Source organism: Leptinotarsa decemlineata, unplaced genomic scaffold (assembly GCF_025532065.1).
Source record: "Leptinotarsa decemlineata unplaced genomic scaffold, Ldec_3_MD MMD2_P_RNA_scaffold_12, whole genome shotgun sequence".
Taxonomy (NCBI): Eukaryota; Metazoa; Arthropoda; class Insecta; order Coleoptera; family Chrysomelidae; genus Leptinotarsa; species Leptinotarsa decemlineata.
In genome coordinates this window covers 11301214-11324347 of record NW_027412526.1, presented here as the reverse complement: position 1 = coordinate 11324347, position 23134 = coordinate 11301214, and the positions used below count along the sequence as shown (strand labels likewise).

Here is a 23134-nt window from a genome sequence, read left to right as displayed (position 1 = left end):
AATGTTGTTGTTGTTCCTTCATCAAATGAAACTGAAATGTTGAATATTTCACTGTTTTCTTGGATTTTAACTGTAATTATTTCCTGTAACTTTTGGTTCGTCTCAGATGTATTTTCAATGTATCTCTGTACAATTCATGATGCAGTAAAATATCAAGTAAATGAACATATTTTATATTTTCTATGGTATTGCAGCAAACGAAAACAACAAATATCACATTTTTGGACTAATTTGCGTTAATGATTGATATCTGCAATTTAAAATTGTTTCCAATTTTTCATAGATTGTTATCTGAGTTGCAGATTTCGCAATTTTTCTGAGGATTTCAATAATTTGAACTAGTGCTATATGTGATCGAATCTGTTCAAAAATCTGTTTAAAATCTATTTTTACGTTAATCAGCTGTCGCCCCCATACGAACGACAACTCTCAGAAGTTTATGAACTTGTGCGAGCTAAGGACTAACAAAGTCTTACCTTTTAAAATCTGATTCCTAACACGGAAAGAAAAGAAATTGGTCGATACTCCATGAAAGTCCATAATGTTTTCAAGTAAACACTTCATTGTGGAATTTTCATTGGACAGTTCACATAACCCCAACACGTGTTTCATTATACAATAGCTTTCTCAGGAGTTTTCATATTTTTTGTTGAACATTTTGATGTTTGGCTGTATTTTTGAAGTGCTGCATCTGGCTCGAAAGACCAATTTGTTAATGAAATGAACTGCTTTCCGAAGAACCATATATAAAAGTTTTAAAGTGACTGAACAATCCAAAAATACATGTATGTCAATATGTCAGAACTAATCACCTATTAATTCGGAGTGGTTAAGTTTGAAACCTCATACAGCTAATATGATTCAAAATCAAAATCCATTAATTGTTTTTCCACAATACCCTATTATTAATTTTTCCTGAATATGTACCATTATCATTTACATTCCTTACCTATCTCCAAAACGCTGAAAGATGACGAAAAAAAAAAGGAAATAGAAAAAGATAACAAATCTGGTGTGGAAGAGATTGATTAAAGGGTTGACAATACTCTCATCAAACAAGGACAAAATACATGATGTTTGTCAAAACTGGATAATGGCCTAGAAGCCAAAAGCCAGGACAGAAAGGAGAAGAAGAACGATCGTCTATTTTATTGACATTTACAGACTTATAGAAAGGAATGTTAGGAGTTTCATAGTTAGCAGTTAAGAACTCCACGTTTCTTAATTGAATAGATTAAATATATTTGTGTAATTATATAAGTTACTCTTGCCTGGTATGGATTTGTTGTAAGTTTGTCATGGCAATAATAACATTTTGTTGAATAAATGCTTTCGTTACAGATCTAAATGTAAATCAGATAAAATGTCCTATGAAGGATCGTCCAGCAAGAGGAAACATAAAAAGGAGCACAAGCATAAACACAAGAAACGTAGCAATGAAAAGTCTGAAGTGGACAAAAGTAAAAAGCATAAGAAACATAAAAAACATAAGCATAAGCAGGAAGAAGTGGAAGATAATGATAGATACACACCCGAGGAGTTAGTTGATCAGAACAACTCAAAAATGATAGTTGAAAATGTTACGAATGGAAAAGCGCTTAAAAGTGATGCTAAATCAGTGGCTGACATCATAACTGATGGGTTAGGTAGGTAACGATTTATGCTCCCCAATCATTCTAGTTTTTGAAAAAAAATTCAGACTCAGATATTTTTGCGTTAAAAAACACTTTGAACTCTCACTTGAAAAATATTCTACATAAAGCCAGACAATTCATATAGACTTATCAAAGAATCTGCAAAATCTTGGAGCTCATGGTCCATTGGATTCAGTGATTGTTAGACCAATGATCAGCCACAATAAACCCTTGCTGATTGCAGTTGAGTGGAGAGTCACTTTGGACCTAGACCAATATCACATACAGCACAATTGCCTGGCGTGTGAGTAACTTTAACCCCTAAAGATGCCAAATTGGTTGGTGAAACATGTGTCAAGAAGGGCTAAGTATTGCGAATAGTGCGGCCCTTGAATGTCTACGCCTGTACCTAAAATCAAATCTGCTTTCAAAAATGACCAAAATACATGGGTGTCTTCATCTTAAGTGTGTTGCAGTGTGTTTTTAGGTTTGCAAAAACATTACAAATGACCAGTTGAAGCTCCGTAACATACAGTTGTTGAACAAGTTTTCATTGCCAGAATTGAGTTTTTGAAATGCTCAAATTTATGATAGTAAGTTGGAGCGTACAACAAAATGTCACTTCATCTAGTGGACGAGGTACTAACCAACTGCACATTCGTAATTTGCCCGATTCCTCTGAATAAGGAAAAAAAACTTTCTTATTAGTCAGTGGGCTATGCTTGAAGACTGACAGTAAACAAATCTAAAGAAATGAACTTTAAACGTTCAAACCAGTCTCGAATATACCTACACAGTAGGTTGAATGGACTGACATCTATCAGAAAACAACTACTCTTCTGGCTAATACCACGAAGGGATTTGGATTATATCTGACAGGCGTCAGTGCAGGAATCTGCCCGTTCCAAAATTGAAGGTTGACTCTTTCAGTTGTATTGCATATGCAGGCAATTTTCTGTGAAGATTCCTGCACTGACGCCTGTCGGATATAATCCAACGCCCTTCGTGGTATTAGCCATGGGAGTAGTTGTTTTCTGATAGGCGTCAGTTCATTCTACCTACTGTGTAGGTATATTCGAGACTGGCTTGAACATTTAAAGTTCATTTCTTCAGATTTGAATTATATATTTATTGAGATATGGAGCTACACATGACATTGAAACGGACATAACTTTTGAAACATCCCAATACAATGGTCATATATGTATAACTGTTTGGTACTTTGTCTATCTGTTTTTGTAGGTCAAGTATTCTATGCCAAAAAAATTATTTTTTTGCAAGTTTAGATAGACTCTTATTTGAAAAAGTGTCGCCATACTTGAAATCAATGGAAGTACAAATAAAATTCAAAAAATGTTTTAATTATACTTTGTTAAGCAAGAATTATGACTGGAAATGAAAATGAATTAGTAAATAGTTCAGAAATATGTGAAATATTAAATATATATAAACAACAAAATGAAATAAAAATAAAATAAACAAGAGAGTTACAAAAAAATTGAAAATTAGAGAAAAATCAGTTATCATACGAAGAAGATTAGAAATCTTTTCCCACTTATTTTTTTGCATTTTCATCATTTAACTTGTTTATTTTATTTTTAATTCTAATTATATTGTTTATATATATTTGACAGTTGGCTTATTGTTCACCCATTCACTAATTCACTTCAGGTGAAGCAAAATTATCAATGGACGTAGTCTCTTCGGAAAGCGATGATGTTCCTGAAGCTGATTGTGATAGTGTTGATATTGACATGAACGTCATAGAAGCTGATATGGACCTGGAAGAATTGATGAAACAAAAAGAACTGCTCCAGGCACAACTAGCTAGTGCAGATAGTGAAGGAGTCACCACACCTGCAGAGCCAGAAGTAAAACATGACAAGCCTGATGAAGTGATATTACTCGATGACTCTGATGATTCTGATCATGTATCCGCTGCCCCTGAAGTCAAAAAGCCACGCACTCATGAACGTAAAGTACTCCTCCGTCCTACAGAGGACCCTAAGAGAAAACAGATGTCTAGTAGAGAGAAGTCCCACAGAAGTAGGGAACGTGAGAGAGACAGACATAACCGTGAGATGGAAAGGCAGAGGAGTAGACAAGAGGCAGATCGAAGATCTAGAGAACGTTCAAGATCTGGAATAAATGATCGTCATTACCATGATAGGTATGTACATAAATCTCTATAGGAAATTATAATAATATTTCTTCGTTCTTTGTAATCTCGTATACAGAGTGGGCCAAATTGGACAATTTTAAAGGGAAACTCCTGTTTTCAAACTAGATAAATGAAAACTGGTAGCTGTGTCTGAGGGTCAAATTTTATGACAAACTCTATGGTGAAAACCACATATCCATATATATCAATTCTGAGTTACAGCATGTTTTACGAAAATGTGTATTTTTGAAAAGTTGCTGTAACATTTTTCTTGTCAAAAATGTTATGTCTTTATGAAAACATTTCCAAAGATTTTTTTACGTAGAATGAATCTAAGAGGTTTTGTATAAAAGTGTATAATTATAAAATTATTGCAAAGCGCTTTCGACTTTCGTTATCATCAGTGTTCACTTGTCAGGCAACAGGAAGTATCAAAAACGAGGACATAGTACATTTGTAATATTCGATTTAAATAAAACAAAATAGGCTGATAAAACGAAATAAATTTTTTTGAATTGAGGCCATGTGGTTCAAAAGTATTATATGAAAGAAAGCTAATACTGTGACCGAACCACGTGGCCTTAAACCAAATAAAAAAGGTATTTCGTTGGTTATCAGACTTTTTTGTTTTATATCATATATTACAAATGTACTATGTCCTCGTTTTTGATACTTCCTGTTGCCTGATGATGACGAAGGTCGAAAGCGCTTTGCAATAATTTTATAATTATACACTTTAATACAAAACCTCTTCGATTCAGTCATTCAATAAGTGTATTCTACTTCCCAAATCTATTAATTTTTTACATAGAATTCAATGTTGTGAAAAACTCATTTTCTTAAATGAGATATCAATAGTTATTGATGGAAATCTTATTTTTAATGAGACAACCTGTATATTCCTGCACATTTCAATAGAGCTTAACATTTCCTCTACAAAAATGTAGCACGCTTGATGTTTTGCTAGAGTCATCTTTGAAATACAGAGTTTTTAGGTTTTTTGAAACACAAACAGAAAAATATTGTTCATTAGTAGGTATCAAATTTTGAGAAAGCTTCTCTCAGCAGTTATTAAAACTATAGTTTCAATAAAACTGATGACAATTTATACTATATTTACTACTAATGAATGAAACAACAATAATAATAATGATAAAGAACAAACAGTGAAATATATTTCTTCAGAGAAGGTTTTTGAAGTGTCTACCAGCTTCTCCTACACATAGGCGACACCTTTTCTGAATATTATTTGTCGAATTAAATAGAGAAGCAAAACTTTGCATCACTGCCGCTTCTAATTCGTATCTAGAATTGGTCGACAATTCCCAGAGCTAAAAGTCCATAGTGTATATATATATATATATATATATATATATATATATATATATATAAATAAATGAATAAAAAATTAATAAATCTGAAGTACAAAAAATTTGAAATTCCTAGGATTATATGTCCATCATACTTCAATATGGACAACACATATTCAAAATATTATAAAAATAATGCCTCCAATCATCAGCATTTTATATAGAATGAGGTCTTTTTTGCCCATAAAATATCTAAAAATGATTTATTCAAAGTTACAATATTTAATATTTATTTGGGGTAGTGCAACAAATTCTGAGTTGAAATCATTGAAATCATTACAAAATAAAACCATAAAATGGATTTATAATTTACATTTTTTGAGCCAACAAATAAGCTGCATAAACCTAGAATCCCGTTAAACATATATTCTCTCTTCAAATCAAAGATTAGTATTTTTATCCATTTGATGTAAAATAATAATAAACATTCAAATATTTCCTAAATCATTAAGTCTGATAGCCATGATCATCTAAGCAGACAATTGAATTTTTTCAAAACTGTAGAAATGAAATGCAATTATAAATAAAAATTATTGTATATTACTGTAATGGCATTTATAACAGTCTGCCCAATTACATAAAATATATCAATGTTATCACTAAATTCAAAATAAAAAAGAAAAAATATTATACTTCTATTGATGATGAATAATAAATAATCAAACGATTTTGCAATAGCATTAAAAATACCAGATTCAACTGATTCATTTCTTTCAATTTCCATTGAAATTTCCTCCTGATTTGACTGATTTTTTCGTTATTATTTCATTTCATACTATGTATTTTTTTATTACTTGATACGGGTTTATTTGTTATGTTTTTTAATTCCTTTTATAAAAATGTATGTTTCTTGGGATTAATAAAATTATTATTAATATTATTTTATGTTTGTAGATCTAGGCAAAGGTCTCCGGATAGAGGAAGAGACCAAAGAAACAGAGACGTTAGAAGAGGCTACAGCGATAGAGACAGACACAGGTCGACAAGGCACAGGTCTAGGGACAGGGATCACAGAGAGCGATTGAAATCAAAAAAAGAAAAAGCTGACAAGTTCAAAGATTCTCTAAGTGAAGGACAGAATGCCAAAGTTAGTAGTAGTGATAGCAGTGATGTAGAGATTCAGCTCGACTTGAGCGAGGAGGAAGAAGATGAAGAAGCAATTATAGAAAGAAGAAGAAAGCAGAGGGAAGAATTACTCAAGGTGGTTTTTTTAGTTTTAGTAAACTTTTCTGTCTGTCACCTTAAAAATGTTATTGGAACCAAGTGAATATGTGAAATTTATTTCAGAGATTGGGTGCAAACAATCCTACAGTATCCCAAAATCAACCCCAGCCCGAACCAATCTCTCCAACCAAAGTTGTTATAGACGAAAAGCAAGACGTTATCATTGTTGAAGAGACAAAATCAATTCTAGAACCGCCCAAAGTTGATGAAACTAAGAAGGCGCACCAAGAAGATCAGAAAAAAGAGAATAAAGAAATAATCACAGAAAACGAAGAGTCTCTTACACCTCCTCTTTTACCTAATATGAAGACGATGAATATTTCAAGTGATAAGAGAAATGACAAAGACAAGAGCAAAAAATCTGAGTGGGATATGTTTGCTGAACAGGATATATTCAAAGTCAATACCAAAGTAAGTGTTTTTCACATAATCATCTTTTGGAATGTAATAAAACTAAACTCTGATCTGCAAATTACAATTTGTTTGTAAACCAAAATACTACCAAATGTTACAGAAAAAGCCTTTTTTGATATTTATGAGAAAGCGTCTACCTTAGAACCAAACAGACTTTATTGTACATAATAATAATAATATTTATTAGTCTCAAGAAACACACAGTTTTTAGACACGTCAAATAAAAGAAGAAGAATTGTGGTTAAACTCGTTCAAAATGAGCTCTCAAAAATTTTGTAATTATTGCAATAAATCTGCATCAACTTATGTAGGATGTAACACCTGCGATGTCTCTTTTTTTCATGAAAGTTGTGGTAAAAGAATCATAAAAAGTGGAGTTCTAAAATGCTCAACTTGTGTCAAAAGTGGGGTTATGGATACCACAAAATCTAAAAATGAAGGAAATCAAAAAGAATTAAATGTGAATCAAATGAACATTACAGATATAATTAATGCGATGGGAAGTCTGGAAAAAGCTGTACAATTTTTATCGGACAAGTTTGATGATTTACTTGGTGAAAACAAAAAAGTGCTACAAGAGGTTAGAGAGCTTCGAAAAGAAAACAGTTATCTGAAACAAATAACAACACAATTGGAGAATAGAGTCAATTATCTGGAGTGTAAAGAATATGCCTGTAACCTGGAAATCCATGGGACACAGGCAGAATCTGATCCTATGAAAGTAATGAAGGAAATTGCTAATGACTTATTGGAATGTCAACTAAAAAACGAAGATATAACAGAGTGTTACATAAAGAAAACACGAAAAGGAAACATACTTCTTGCAAAGTTTTCAAACTGTGAAATAAAACGTAAAGTCCTAGCAAGTAGAAAAAAACGCAGCCTTGACTCTGCAATGTTAAAAACAAACAAGAATAATACCGAAGCAAAAACCAAAATATTCATTAATGAACAGTTGACAACTCGCAACAGAAAATTGTTCAATATGGCATATAAGCATAAGAGAGAGAAGGAGTACAAGTTTTTATGGACCAAAGACGGAAAAGTTCTCATTAGAAAGGATGAGAATGCACCAGTAATTGGCATAAATAGTGAGGATGATATATTTAAACTCAAGTAAAATGGCAGAAACACTTAAATCAAGTGCTAGTTTTTATAATAACATTAAGGAATATGTTAACAATAATGGGGACAATAAAAATTTTACTGTTTTGTATCTGAACGCACGCTCAATAAAAAATAAAATGGAAGAGCTAGAAATACTGATTAACAATTCTGTTCATCCTGATGCTGTAATTATAAGTGAATCGTGGCTAAACCCAGCTGATGAAAAATTTTATAATATACCAGGATATCAGGCTGTATTTGTTAGCAGAGACAAAAGGGGAGGAGGAGTTGGAATCTTGATTAGGGACAACTATACCTACAGAGAAATAGCTAGACAAGTAGATAATTGCTCAATGTTATTCATTCATATAGAGAAAGTAAACTTAATTCTGTGTGGGATATACCGACCAACAGATTATAAATTTGAAATGTTTATCAATTCTCTGGAAGAAAAACTGGAAATCATAAATAATGGAAACAAAAAATGCTGTATAATGGGAGATCTGAATATTGACTTCTTAACAAATAATGTTCAAAAGGAAAACTTAGATATAATGCTTGAAGCGAATGGTCTGAAGAAATTGAACAGCACAATACCAACAAGAGTGACTCAGCACAGTGAAACCTTGATTGACTACTCATTCACTAATGATGATACCAATGAATACTCCTTAGCTATAGTTGAAAATGCTATTAGTGACCACAGGTTTCAGATACTACAAATAATGAAAATCAAACCGCCACAAGTAAACTTTAATGATTATTGTATGATCAAAGATCTCAACAAAATGGAATTCAGAAATGAACTGCAAAGAATTGCTAGGCACAACTGGGAAGATCCGGATATTCTGTGTGATGCAATGATTAGAGCCTACCAAAACAATATTATAATAAGAAAACTGAAGAATAGATTCCGAAAGAACAGCGCCTCTTGGTACAACAGTCACATCCATAAACTTAAAGAAGATAGAGACTATCATTATCAAAGACATCGACTGTTCCCTAATAGTGCACACCTAAAAAGTATGTACCAGAATGCACAGAAAATATTGTCTGCAGCTATTAGTTACCGGAAGAGACAATATTATCAAGACAGGCTTGAACAGGTAAAAAACAATCCAAAAGAAACCTGGAAAGTATTGAACACCATTGTACACAACAAACCACAAACAAAGAAAACTGTGAAAATACCAAAAATAATCACGAATACTAATAGTATATTAGAAAAACCTCAGGATATTGCCAATGAATTAAACAACTTCTTTACCAACATTGGCCCAACTTTAGCAAGGACAATTCCAAAAACAGATTTTAAGCCTCCAAGAATAGCCAGGACAGGGGCTGTGTTTGCTTTAGAACCAACAACCCCGGAAGAAATAATACGGATTATTCAAAAAATGAAATCTGGTAAAGCTGTAGGAGTTGACCGTATATCTGTAGAAATACTCAGGGACTTCGCAGATGAAATCACCATTATTGTAAGCCTTCTAGTGAATCTCACTTTCACAACTGGCTCTGTACCTCAAGCACTAAAAAGAGCAAGAGTCATCCCTATCTACAAAGGAGATGATCCCACAGCTAGCAACAACTATAGACCTATATCCCTGCTATCAGTTATCTCAAAAATATTAGAAACGTGCATGAACAACAGACTTGTCACCTTTCTTAATCACACAAATTTCTGGTATCATGGTCAATATGGTTTTAGAAGAAATAGCAGTACCCAAACTGCAACAACTGACTTAATTACAAACATGATAGATAAATTGGACAAAGGTTTAAATTGTGTGTTTCTATCCCTAGACTTAAGGAAGGCATTCGACACAGTGGATCATAGACTTCTGTTGGAAGTACTACAAATAGCCGGTGTGCGTGGTATTCCTCTGATATGGTTCAGCGACTATCTGGTGGGACGCACACAAAATGTGGTGCTTAATGATACAGTTAGCCAAACAACTGATATAACTTGTGGAGTTCCTCAGGGGTCTATCCTGGGGCCATCACTTTTCCTGATTTATATAAACTCACTGTCATGTCTCGCCTTGAGCGGCTAACTTCAACTGTATGCAGATGACACCGCAATTGTTTATTCTGGCACAGACAAACTCCAAATAAAACATCAAATAGAGGAAGATCTATCCCACATTGAAAAATGGTTAATTTATCACAACAAGTCAAACTATATGATAATAACAAGGAGCAATCCATGGGATGATATGACAATTGAAATTGGAACAAGTCATCTGACCAGAACAACTTGTATCAAGTATCTTGGCCTTTATATTGATGACAAGCTGAAGTGGGACAAACATATACAGCAAATTTGTAAAAAAATAGCCCCTGCTATTGGTGTCTTGGGAAGAATCTCAAAATTCACCTCTATAAGCCAGAGAAAATTAATATATTACTCCCTTGTGCATAGCCATATCACATATCTGACACTCATCTGGAGTTGTACGACACAAAATCGAATAGATCAACTGAAAGTATTGCAAAACAAAGCTGTTAAGAGAGTATATAATCTTCCGTACCGATATCCAACAGCACAACTATATCTAACCAGACGAATCATGGACGTACACTCACTGTACATAATTCAAACCTGTACTTACATACATAGCACCCAGCTGAATAGTATTCATTCAAACATTCACTTCACGTCGAATCTACAAGTCCATAACTACAGTACCAGAAATAGGCAACAATTACGAACAACTGCTGTGAAGACTTCTGCTGGTCAGCAGAGTATTACACATCAAGGCGTCAAATTCTACAACTCAATTCCCGATTATCTAAAGGCTCTTGGAGTGTTCTCTTTTAAAAAGAAATTGAAGGACTTAATATTTAGTGGTTATTTCCAGACACAGTATCAGTATTAATAGTATTAACGATCCTATCAGATTGATGCTGTTATATAGATGTATATATATATATATATATATATATATATATATATATATATATATATTTTGTTTTCTCTTCTTCAGTAGTATTAACATTACTGTGAGACTGATGCTGTAATAGTTTTTTTATCTTTTTCTTATATTTTATGTATCCAGAAAAATATTTTATTTTATCTTGTTTATTTTTTTTAATTTGAGAAGCTTATAATAATTACCTCTCATATTTATTTTCTTCTAATTGATTGACATATGTATCTTTTTTTTTATGGCCTACATAGCTTACTTAAGCTCAAGGCCTTAACCATAATATGTACTATGCAGAATTTTGTACTCATATTTATTTGTAGTTACGCAATTTATGGAATAAATAATAATAAATAATAAATAATAACAAGATAAAATTCCAATCTTATAAGACTTGACCAAAATGTAAAGCCATGAGCTTTTACAAATTATAAACACATAGCTAACGTATTATATATATATATATATATATATATATATATATATATATATATTCAAAGTTGGATAACTTCTTCTTGGATAACTTCGAAAAATTGATCAATTTCAAATAAAGGATGTTTGGTTAATATTTTATTCAATAAGTTTTTGAATCTTCTAAATGGCAAGTTACGAAATTCGGCAGATAAGGCATTGTATAGCTTAATTCCTATATTATCTGTTCTTTTCAACCTATTAGCTGTAGGAACAAGATTTGATTTATTTCTTGTATCATGTTGGTGTATATCCTTGTGAGCAACTTCATTCAACAAGTTTTGTTGAACAAGAAGCAGATTTTCATAGATAATAACTGAATATAGGGTCATTATTTTAAGTTTTACAAATATTGGTCGACACTTTTCATTATAATTGGCAGAGATTATGCTTCTTACTGCAGATTTTTGAATGACAAATATTCTATTAAGATGTACCTTTGATGCATTATTCCAATTGATTATACCATACCTAAGGACTGAATGAAAAAGATAATGATATGTTGCTAGTGCCGCACTTTGATTTACTATTTTTTTTATTCTCCTGATAGCAAAAACCGTCTTACTAAGTTTACTTCACATGTTATTTATGTGGTCTATCCATTTCAGGTTGGAATCTATTTGTACTCCCAAAAATTTGGTAGAATTTTTGTTATCTCGATTTAAGCAAATTGTTTCAAAAGTTAGAGTTTTTGTTTTTTGTTCATTGAGAATCAAGTCATTTGGTGTGAACTATGATCGAGCTTTCTCTAATATGTCAGTATGGATCATATGAGGATCATCTGTTTTATATATTTTTTTGCCCAAGGTTGCATCATCTGCATACAATATTAGTTTCTATGCCTGACGAGTTCATCACGTGAGGTAGGTCGTTGATATATATTAGAAACAGAAATGGTCCCAATATTGACCCTTGTGGCACTCCTCTTAATATTTTTCTTTTTTCACTTTTGGTATTTCCTAGATCAGCAATTTGATATCTTTCGTTAAGGTATGACTTCATCATGTCCAGGCAGACACCTCTCACTCCGTAGAAATTTAATTTGGCCAATAAAAATGAGTGATTTACCGAGTTGAATGCTGAAGTAAGATCTGTAAAAACGCTCACATATTTTTCTTGGTTATCAGAGGCGTCTTTTATACTATTTGTGAGAAAGTTTATTGCATCAGACGTCGATTTTCCTTTCCGAAATCCAAATTGATGAAGACTCAGAAGATTATTTATATCAAAGTATTTTACTAGTTGTTCTTAAATTATGTGTTCGAAAATCTTTGAAAAAGTTGGCAGTATTGCTATCTGTCGAAAATTTTTTGGTTCAGATGTAACACCTTTTTTATGAATTGGCAGGATTCTACGAATTTTTAATTGCTGTTATTTTTAATAACTAACAATATTTTCTTCAAAAGGTTTGACTGCTATATTAGTTCAGATTCATTTTAGCATATCAGCACAGATGGCATTTATTCTGTAATGCTGAACTTCTATTTCAAAAATTAGCAAGTTTGGCTCTAGGATCGTTCCCAAAATATGGATTAGAGTCGCCTTCATTCCAAATCCATTGAAAACGGTACTCTGCGAAGGTCTTGAGACCAATCAGTATCATGCCTATGGGTTCGACAGGACTCAGTACACCACACATTTACAAAACGTCTAAGAGAGGAGATCGACAAAAAATAATCTTTTGAGAGGCACTTTTCAAATACTGTTGGAAATCTGAACAAAATAGTGTATGCAATTCGGCAATCAAGCAGTTCAGGTGACATAAATGTTTTGCACATTTTTTATTTCGTGCATGTACAGTTGATTCTGAGCTATGGATTGATTTTTTGAGGGATCCCATCATGCTGGCAGAACTTCCGTGGTGCAGAAGTAAATCATAAGGAACATGATATGAAACTGCATACCATTATCAATCAATTCCGTGAGAACTGTGTATCTTGCCTTAATAGTCTTTTGCTTAGAGTATGGCTCAATTATTTGGTCACCAATTTATACAAATCACTCCGTCACATTGGAAAGAGTCCAACATAATCATGATTATACAATTCTTTTGAATTGTCTTAACCCCTGCTATGTAGTGGGAGCAAATGAATGATTTTGATTTTTTTTTTGATATTATAAAGAGAGTGGTCCTGGGCAATAAATATAAATATGATAGAATCAAGTTATATGGAATCGTGCACACCACTTTTCATAAAATCTGGAGTATTTCCATTTGATAATAATAAAAAATTTTTGGATTTATGTTTTGTCTAACTTCAATTTTTAATTTTCTGAAATCCGTTGTGTCATTTTTTTAATTCTAACGAAGAATATTTATAGAACTTTGAATAGCACTTTAGTTTTCTGCTATATCATCTGCAAACAATTTGAAAGTTCTGATCAAGGACAATGATTTTATATAATTTTAAACCGGTTCAGGTCCTAGAATGGAATTCCTGTGAAACATTGTGATTGAAGTTTTACAAAGAACTTTTGATATTATTCAGTTGAACATATTGCTTTCTGTTATTTTAATTAGTTTTAAAATAACAACGGGTAGTCCCACTAAACCAATATTATATAGTTCCGCTTGAAGAAATTTCATGGTTGATAGGATGGAAAGTTTCTTCAAATTTAAAGAAAGTATACTACATTTTTTTATTTTATCCAATACGATTTGAATATCTGTAATCAGATCTAATGTAGCAACTTCTGCATTCATCCCTGTAATTTGATTAATGTAACGGTCATTAGTTTCTTGAACGACTTGATCAATAGTTTATCCTGTCACCTTTCATTATTATTATTTGTTTCAGTCACCAAGCACGATTACGACAAAGGGCACAGGTGCAGAAAATCCTGCTCTCACTGATAATTGGGACGATGCAGAAGGTTATTACAGGGTTAGAATCAGTGAAATATTAGATTCGAGATATCTGGTATACGGGTACACTGGTCAAGGAGTTTTCAGTAATGTTATCAGAGCTAGGGATCAAGCGAGGGGAAATCAGGACGTTGCCGTCAAAATAATTAGAAATAATGAGATCATGTGAGTAATTTTTTTCAACTGAGGCCAATTGGTCGCTATAATTTCAACTGTGTTTAGGCATAAAACTGGTCTCAAAGAGCTGGAGATATTGAAAAAACTGAACGACGCCGATCCAGAAGATAAACTCCATTGCCTCAGATTGATTAGACACTTTTTTCACAAACAGCACTTGTGTATGGTATTCGAACCTTTGGCTATGAATTTGAGAGAAGTACTCAAGAAATACGGAAAAGATGTGGGGCTCCACATAAAAGCTGTCAGAAGTTATACTCAACAGTTGTTATTGGCTCTGAAATTATTGAAAAAGTCCGGAATTCTACATGCAGGTAAAGAAAGTTTTTTTTTTCATTTTTAATTAGACTTCTGAGATTCATCTAGTTCATTCTGATATCTTGACATTTTTACAAAAAAGCAAAATTGTTAAGATAACCCCATTCTCAGTTCAATCATAAGAGATTTTCAATTTTCATTTATCAAAAGTAAATTTTGCAAGGAAGAAAGTAATCAATTTCAAAATAAAGTATTTACTAAGATCAGATCAGATCAGACACAAAATGAAAGAAAAATCCCTCTTGAAACAACTACTTTGAATCACACGGAATAAAAAATACTTTAAAACAACTACTTTTATATGAACATACAACAAATATATATTTATATTAAAGTAGTTGTTTCAAGGGGGCTTTTTCTTCCAGTTTGTGACTAAAAATTACTTCTTTGCATGATCTACACATATTTGCAAAGAGTTTATTTTGGAATCAATTCTTTTGTTCCTTTCTTTGGAAGATTCCCACATTTTTGGTATTTTGGAGAAGTAGAAAGCCAAAACCTTTCTTTCCCCAAAAAATTTTTTTACAGAAAATGAGTAGATCATTGATAGATGTTTTTATCATATATGAATGAATTGAAAAACTTCATTTAAAAAGTCTTTTATGCTTTATATTCTATTCTAGAGAAGTATAAAACGAGAAAAATTTTATAAAACAATGCTCTAAAAATTTGCAGACAAATCAATTTATATTTCTCATATGAAGAAATAAATATTTAGAAATAAATTTCAAAATATTAATCTCTCCCAATAACCTACACAGTAGGGTGTGGTAAACAAACAGAAAACAACTACTTCCCCGGCTAATACCACGCTGGATATTGAATTCCAACAGGCGTTCACCACACCCTACTGTGTAGGTAGTTGGGAGAGATTAATATTTCAAAATATTCTTTTTCTTATACGTATGTATCTCTCCTCGATAGTTTTCACTTTTGATTTTTATATTTTTCAAATTTCTTTCAGGAAATTTTTTCAGTATGATTTTTAATTGGCCATCGTCAAGTAATGTGTCAATTTCTTCAAAAGTTTTCCTGAAGATTTGTCTAAAATGTAATGAACGTACAATCAGAGAATCAGAAGTGGAAGTCAAATGTTTTTCATATCCTAAAAATGAAAATTATATATCTTTTGTTAATTTTAATTTTCGATCTTTTGGGTACATTTCCATTTCTGATTAGTGGATCTTTTACACTTTTCATCCAGTGTATATTTATTTTTGTCATTGTTAGATGTTCATATTTATATAGTCTAAAAAATGTTAACAGGATTGAAAGTTTTCAGGGAAAAAAAGATTAATGCATTTTTTATTCTTCCGGTAGATATCAAAATTGTTGACACTTTTTGAGATAATCGAAATCTAAACCTCTGATTCATCAAATTACATTGTCAACCACATTCCAATAAACATCTTTGTCATCATTTTGGTTTCAAATTCATCTTTAAAATATAAATTCTGTTACCTATTAGTTGAATGTCATTTGCGTTACTTCAAAACGTGTTTGAGCCTACGACATTAAATTTCTAAATTTTTTCTCAGATATCAAACCGGATAACATATTAGTTAATGAAAGCAAACATCTGCTGAAACTGTGCGATTTTGGATCGGCCTCCATAGTGAACGAAAACGAAATAACTCCCTACTTGGTCTCGAGGTTTTACAGAGCTCCAGAAATCATATTGGGCATGACTTATGATTATGCCATCGATATGTGGTCTGCTGCATGTACTATTTATGAATTATATACCGGTAAAATAATGTTCTCAGGAAAATCCAACAATCAAATGCTCAAATTTTTCATGGACGTGAAAGGAAAGTTCCCGAATAAGGTCATAAGGAAGGGAGCCTTCAAAGATCAGCACTTTGATGGCAATTACAACTTTTTATATCATGAGATCGACAAGGTCACTGAGCGGGTAAGTTTTTAATTTTTACATTCATATTTACATGATTATGGTTTCAAATAGTACAACCCCAACAATAGGAAAGTTCTGAATTTGGGTTGTTACTTAATGAGATGTTAACTATTCTCCACAAATACAGTTTGAAAATGTTTGATTTGTAAGGCCTTTTTATCAGTAACTTAGTCATAACAAATAAAATTTACTCCCAGCAAAATATATGTAGAACAATTATCAGTATATTAATATTTAATAGTTTATTTAACCATTTTCAAGTAAGTACTTTTTGAAAATTATGACACTATTACCATCAATGCTCCAATTAAAAAAAAAAATTCATTTAATTATTAATTTTCAAATATATTTTAAGACTGAAGGTAATATATATGGAGGTAGGGCTTAACAGAACTTTCAGTCAGACACGTTCAAAAAATAAACTTATCCTATTTTGCAAATCGCCAAGCTTTTGTCTCTGAATATAAATAAAAAATGAAACAATTCGTGGACACAACACTCCAAAAAGGGGGGGCAAACCGTGTTTCTGGCTATTGGCCTCATCAGCGCGGTATCATGCACACTCGATAAAATTTCTATTTATATATATATATATATATATATAACTATAAATTATTTTTGATTTGGGTATTTCAGTCAATATCTGCGGGCTATGGAAATACTATTTTTTGTTATTCCAGCTTTCGGAAAGTATATTTTTCTCCTTTATCAAGAATATCTACAAAATAAAGATCATGTGAACATTATACAGCAATAGATATGTTACAAAAACTCACCAAAGTTAGTATAAAATATAAAAAAGGCATATAAATCCAAACATAAAACGAAAAGTCAAATGCAAAATTTGACGTTGAAAATTTTGTTACAGCACCAGAGAAAATGTGATTATTATAATATTAACACATAGAGTGAGTGAAAAATTATTAGTAATATGATATTGAAATTATTTGTTCAATTTTATTTATCAAAAGTTAAAATATAATTGTAAATTTGACTTGAATTTTGTATTTCTGATTTTTTGTTTAAATTATTATTATGTTTACTTATGTGAACCATTTCTAGAAAAAGCCTTTTGAATTTATTATTTTCAACTGTTAAAATTTTAGTATTTTGATAATCCATAACATGATCTGAAGAGAAAACATGTTCAGCTAGTCCACAGGAATGTTTGTTTAGTCTGCAGTCACTTTTATGTGAAGTGATTCTCCCAGATAGATTACGACTGGTCTCACCAATGTAAATTGAATTACAAGAAGAACATGGAATACTATATATAACATTAGATTTTTCTTTGTTGCTGAGAGGGGTTTTGATTTTAGAATATAGGGTTGAAATAGTTTTATAAATCTTGGTAGAAATTCTAATACTTTTTATGTCACGAAATATATTAAGTAATTTAGGGGTTAAATTTGGAATATATCTTATAGAATAATTATATATAATTTGATTATTCTCATTAGAAGAAGGATTACCTGTTTTTTTTATATTTTATAGTAACTTTGGTGAGTTTTTGTAACATATCTATTGCTGTATAATGTTCACATGATCTTTATTTTGTAGATATTCTTGATAAAGGAGAAAAATATACTTTCCGAAAGCTTGAATAACAAAAAATAGTATTTCCATAGCCCGCAGATATTGACTGAAATACCCATTTATATATATATATATATATATATATATATATATATATATATATATATATATATATATCTATCTATCTATCTATCTATCTATCTATCTGTCTATAAAACGAGGTCTGTTCAAAAAATAAGGTGAATTTTCATTTTTATCAAAAAATATTCATCAATTTCTATTTTATCCGCCTTCAGAGTAGTCCCCTTCAGCGTTTTTCATTTCAGTAGTGAATTTAACTGATGAAATTGACAAACTTGTCCAATTACCTGCGTGTTCGAGTAAAGCAGACTAAGATATCATCGGTGTATCTGTACCAGTTCAAAAAACTATTATTCAATTGATTATTATGAATTTCATTTTTGAAGTTTTTCCCTTGAAGAAGCTATTGTATAGCGAAACACGTGTTGCGGTTTTGTAATCTCAAGTTTTACTTGAATCGTGAAGTGACTAAAATCTAAAGACTATGACAATTTGCAGATACATAAAATCATAAAACTAGATAAGATTGGATTGTGAAAGAATATCTTTATCTTCTACTACCCATTAATTAGCTCATTCCAAATGATTAGTTGATTATCAAAATGGTTGAAAATGTCATAAATGGTTTTTGATAAAATATTCTTTTATAAATAAACTACACACAAAGTTTGACGATTTAGACATTCCAGGATGTTACTCGTATAACTTATTGATTTATTGTTATTTCTATTGACAGGAGAAAGTTGTAGTTATGTCTGTGGTGAAGGTAACCCGAGAGTTGCAATCAGAGCTTATAGCGGGACAAGCTTTGCCTCCAGACCAGCTACGAAAAGTCACCCAGCTCAAGGACCTCCTCGAGAAGGCTCTATCGATCGATCCTGCCAAAAGGATCAGCCTAAATAATGCATTGACACATCCTTTCATCCAGGACAAAATATGAAAATGGTTTAGAGAGGTAAAAACCACAGGAACTCCCAAAAATGTTTTAAGATATTTTCCTATTTGAATCACATGCATTTTATATTGATACATATATACACCGTTGTATATATATAGTAAACATTGTTTTATGTGATTTAGTTGTTCAATAAACTTTTGAATATAAACTGTAATTTTCTCATATCGACCCAAATAGTCTGGAATGTTTTACTGTAGTATATTATTGTTTGTTACAGAATGGCGTTAAAGGAATATCGAGAGAGTCTTGATGGGAAACCAGATTAAAAAATCCAAGGTATTCTTAGTGGGAAAATGAACAGTTTGTTTATTTCTTTCTGAGTAAATTTGAATGCATCTTCAAGTATGGCAGGGTCTGCTATAATTTAATTGAAAATTTCAGTCATTAAGTCACTTAGTTGACAATGCTGAGAACGGCAATGACAAGAGGCCATTTTGAAATGTATTCAAACTCTGCAGCCCTAATATTATTTTTTTCAAAAAGATTCACCCCCTTATTTTTCTTTACAGTGAACAAAGAAAGTCACTCCAGAGAAAGAGTGGATTGTGATAAGTTAGATTCGTGGATCTCCGGAATTTGTAAAAAAAAGGATAAGTATCTCTCATGTGATGAACAACACTTCTAATCGGTTTTTATTATATTATAGTGATCTCGTCAGCCTGCGGTAAAGTTGGTTATAACATTCAATGGGAATCAAAGGTAAGTGCGATAAAATGGAGCTTTACCGTGGAGGTATCAATATTGTGACTAGTTACCTTGTTTTTCACGAATCCTGTAAGGAAATTCTGGAGGGATGTTATGATATCGATAACAAAAACCAGGATTTGTCTTTATTGTAAGCAAAATATAATTGCATAATTTTGTAACGGTTGAAATTTCTGAATTCAGAAGAATCAGTAGAGCCGCCCTGTAGGTTCGTTATTTTGTCAGAATATTGCTGGGATGGTGGCTTGTCTATTAAGCAGGAGTAAATAAAACCGAGGAGATGGTCAGTATTTAGAAACGATTCAGATCAGTATCTATCATAAAGCCGACACGAAAGCAAGGCTCCAGCTAGGGACTGTCCGAAACCTAAAAACATCTAAGGTCAGTCAAATTAGTCAATTCAATATTTTCATTTCCTATTCTTGAAATATTGTCAGAGAATTCCATGACACGTTTTCAGGTTTTTCGACAAGAATAATAAGATCACCTGTGAAAGATTCACGTCGAGAACTGTCAGGCCATGTATTCATTTTTTTAGGGTAAAAAAAAGCTTTCAAGGCATATTTATCTGGTAATTGGAGAAATCCTTCGGAAAAGCTATAGTTGCATCATACACGTCGTTCTTCGAGATACGAGGAGACATTCTAGAAAGTACCAACGGAGAACTATAGCAAGTATAAAAAAAAACATCAAAAATGATGATACCCCGTTAGTAGAAGCCCTGATATTGATGATATATTTTGGAGCGGTGTGATAACTGAACTCTACAGTTCATTCCTTAAAAAGTAGAGGATAGTTTAAGTATTTACCTTTTCTCTTTGCACCTAAGACAGCTGTTGAGCGAGGTTATAAATTATCGAGTTCAATTATAGTTAATCGAAAAGTAGGTTCTGGATAGATTAAGATTCAGATAGTTACTTTTCACAACTCATTTGTTCCCTCACTTTCAATTTATGTAATGATCTATCTGTCAGTTTACTACTTGAATACTTGGATTCAATATTGTTCCGTGATAAGAGTTCCCCAGTAGTAATTGATCAGAACGGCCTATAGCAGCGTATTAATATCTTTACTCGAAACATTTGTTTAAGTATTAAGTATTGGTTTTTTTAACTCGATACATATACAATGTGACCCATTTTTAATGGAAACACTTCCCCTAAAATTTGAAGTTGTAAATCGATTTTAATATTTTTTTTTTTAATGTCAAGTACTAAAAGGTCTACCTTGGGATAAAATTTGAAATGTTTATTAAAGTTTCAGGGCATACTACGATATTTTTTCTTGGTCGAAAATTGGGATTTTTTAATACGATTTTTTTATTGAAAAAATCACTACGCCACTGGATTCAGAATGCCTCTAAACAGATGTGACCAAAATTTCATGAAAAAATATTCATCATTAACAAAGTTATGACAACTCAAAAATTCGAAAACTCACACAGCTAACAGTCACAATATATAATTTTTTTTATGATTTCAACAATAAAGTGCCGCCAGATGGAAAAAAACCAATAGCGTAAATATTTTTAATGAAAATAACGGAATTACATTCACACAATTCAACTAACAATAAAGCAAAAAATTTTAATAAACGTAGCTAATAACTAAATATTGAAATGTTTAGATTCAGTGCAACAAATAATTCTAACTCATATTCTAGTAGCCTCTACTAATCCACCACGTATTTCGATACATGTGTTGTAGCGCTTACGAATGTTTCTGATTACGTTCCTTAGTTCTTGAGGGCTAATATCTGCACATACCTGTCGAATTCTTGCACAAAGTTCATTTCTATCTCTTGAGCGGTTTTCGTAAACCTTTTGTGTGAGAAGTCCCCAGAGAAAAAAGTCCAAAACTGTGAGGTCTGAAGATCTGGGTGGCCACTCTATAAACGGACTACCACGGCCTATCCATCGGTTTGGAAAATGTTCGTTAAGCCATTGCCTCACAGCTCTGGCATAAAGAACTGAACACCCATCTAACTGGACAATTAAATTTGATCGTTCATTGATTGGCAGCTCGTGAATAGCATCCTGAAACTCTGTGTTTAAAAATTCTAGAAACCTCTGCGCATTAATGTTTTCCTCAAAAAAGAAAGGACCAATAATTCGTTCGTTCAATATCTCACACCAGACGATGATTTTTTGGGAATACTGGCTTTTACAGTTTATTACCCAGTTAATATTATCCGCTGCCTAATAGCGACAATTCTGTGATGACACTACTCCATTTGTAGTGAAAGTGGCTTCGCCGGTATATAAAATATTTTTTAGGAAATTTCTATTGTTTAAATATTCCCCTTGGGCCCATAAACAATATTCCAGGCGTCTTGCTTCGTCGCCTTCTTGAAGTGTGTGTAAAAATTTTGGCTTGAAAAGTTTAATATTCTTCGCCTTGAGACATCTCCGAATAGTTTCTCGTGGAATATTCAAATCTAAAGTGGCATTCCTTATACTGGCATTGGGATTATTTCCGAAATAATCTAAAATGATTTGATCATTCCTGTCATTCCTGTTTCGTCTTTGTACAGGATTACTTTTTAACATCATTTTTGATACTGCACCAGTTTCATTGAATATTTTATTTATTTTATTTACTGTACCGCAGCTAATACGAGGACGATCTGGATGTCTCTCATTAAATACTCTACAAACCTCTCTAGCACTTCTAACGTCATCTCCTGAAAGGCGTACAATTTCAATTTTCTCTCTTACGCTCAATCTTGCAGCCATGACACAAAATAATTCGAAGAACTGTAAGGTGAATATTGTTGACAATAGTAAACTCAAATCTTTCACAAGTGTCAAACTGTAATATCATTTCCATGGCAACTAAGATTTAAATTGAAATATTAGGTCTTAGTTTTAGTTAATTTGCGTGAAAACTTGAATGTAATTCCGTTATTTTCATTAAAAATATTTACGCTATTTTTTTTTCATCTGGCGGCACTTTATTGTTGAAATCATTAAAAAAATATTCTCATGGCTATATAAGTTGATATAGGGTGTTTTTTGTGACTGTTAGCTGTGTGAGTTTTCGAATTTTTGAGTTGTCATAACTTTGTTTAATGAATGTTTTTTCATGAAATTTTGGTCACACCTGTTTAGAGGTACTCTGAATCCAGTGGCGTAGTGATTTTTTCAATAAAAAAATCGCTAATAAAAAATCCCGATTTTCGACTAAGAAAAAATATCGTAGTATGCCCTGAAACTTTAATTAACATTTCAAATTTTGTCCCAAGGTAGACCTTTTAGTACTTGACATTTCA

At 32.0% G+C, this 23134-nt stretch overlaps 1 protein-coding gene across 6 annotated transcripts; it reads left to right on the top strand.

Annotated features, from left to right (window-relative positions):
• Positions 1-1137: 1137 nt before the first annotated feature.
• Positions 1138-22793, top strand: Prp4k (Pre-mRNA processing factor 4 kinase). Of its 6 annotated transcripts, none has more exons than XR_012465213.1 (12): positions 1138-1287; positions 1342-1646; positions 3306-3804; positions 6060-6366; positions 6453-6800; positions 14107-14339; positions 14397-14665; positions 16208-16584; positions 18938-19156; positions 19377-19435; positions 19669-19858; positions 20325-22793. XR_012465213.1 is itself a non-coding variant. In XM_023170832.2 (9 exons), exons 1-9 carry the CDS (start codon positions 1277-1279, stop codon positions 19139-19141), a joined length of 2553 nt encoding a protein of 850 aa, XP_023026600.2. In that variant the 5' UTR covers positions 1138-1276; the 3' UTR covers positions 19142-19307. The 6 variants fall into 6 exon arrangements, 1 of the variants encoding a protein (XP_023026600.2); XR_012465212.1 differs by having other exon boundaries at positions 20048-22793; XR_012465211.1 differs by having other exon boundaries at positions 19669-19994; positions 20048-22793.
• The last annotated feature ends 341 nt before the right edge of the window (positions 22794-23134 follow it).

What these genes read in the sequence shown, in the direction of transcription:
- Prp4k (XM_023170832.2), top strand. An exon ending in CATCATAACTGATGGGTTAG is followed by an intron (nt 1,647 to 3,305) that starts GTAGGTAACGAT and finishes AATTCACTTCAG; the next exon opens with GTGAAGCAAAATTATCAATG. An exon ending in TCGACAAGGTCACTGAGCGG is followed by an intron (nt 16,585 to 18,937) that starts GTAAGTTTTTAA and finishes TTCTATTGACAG; the next exon opens with GAGAAAGTTGTAGTTATGTC.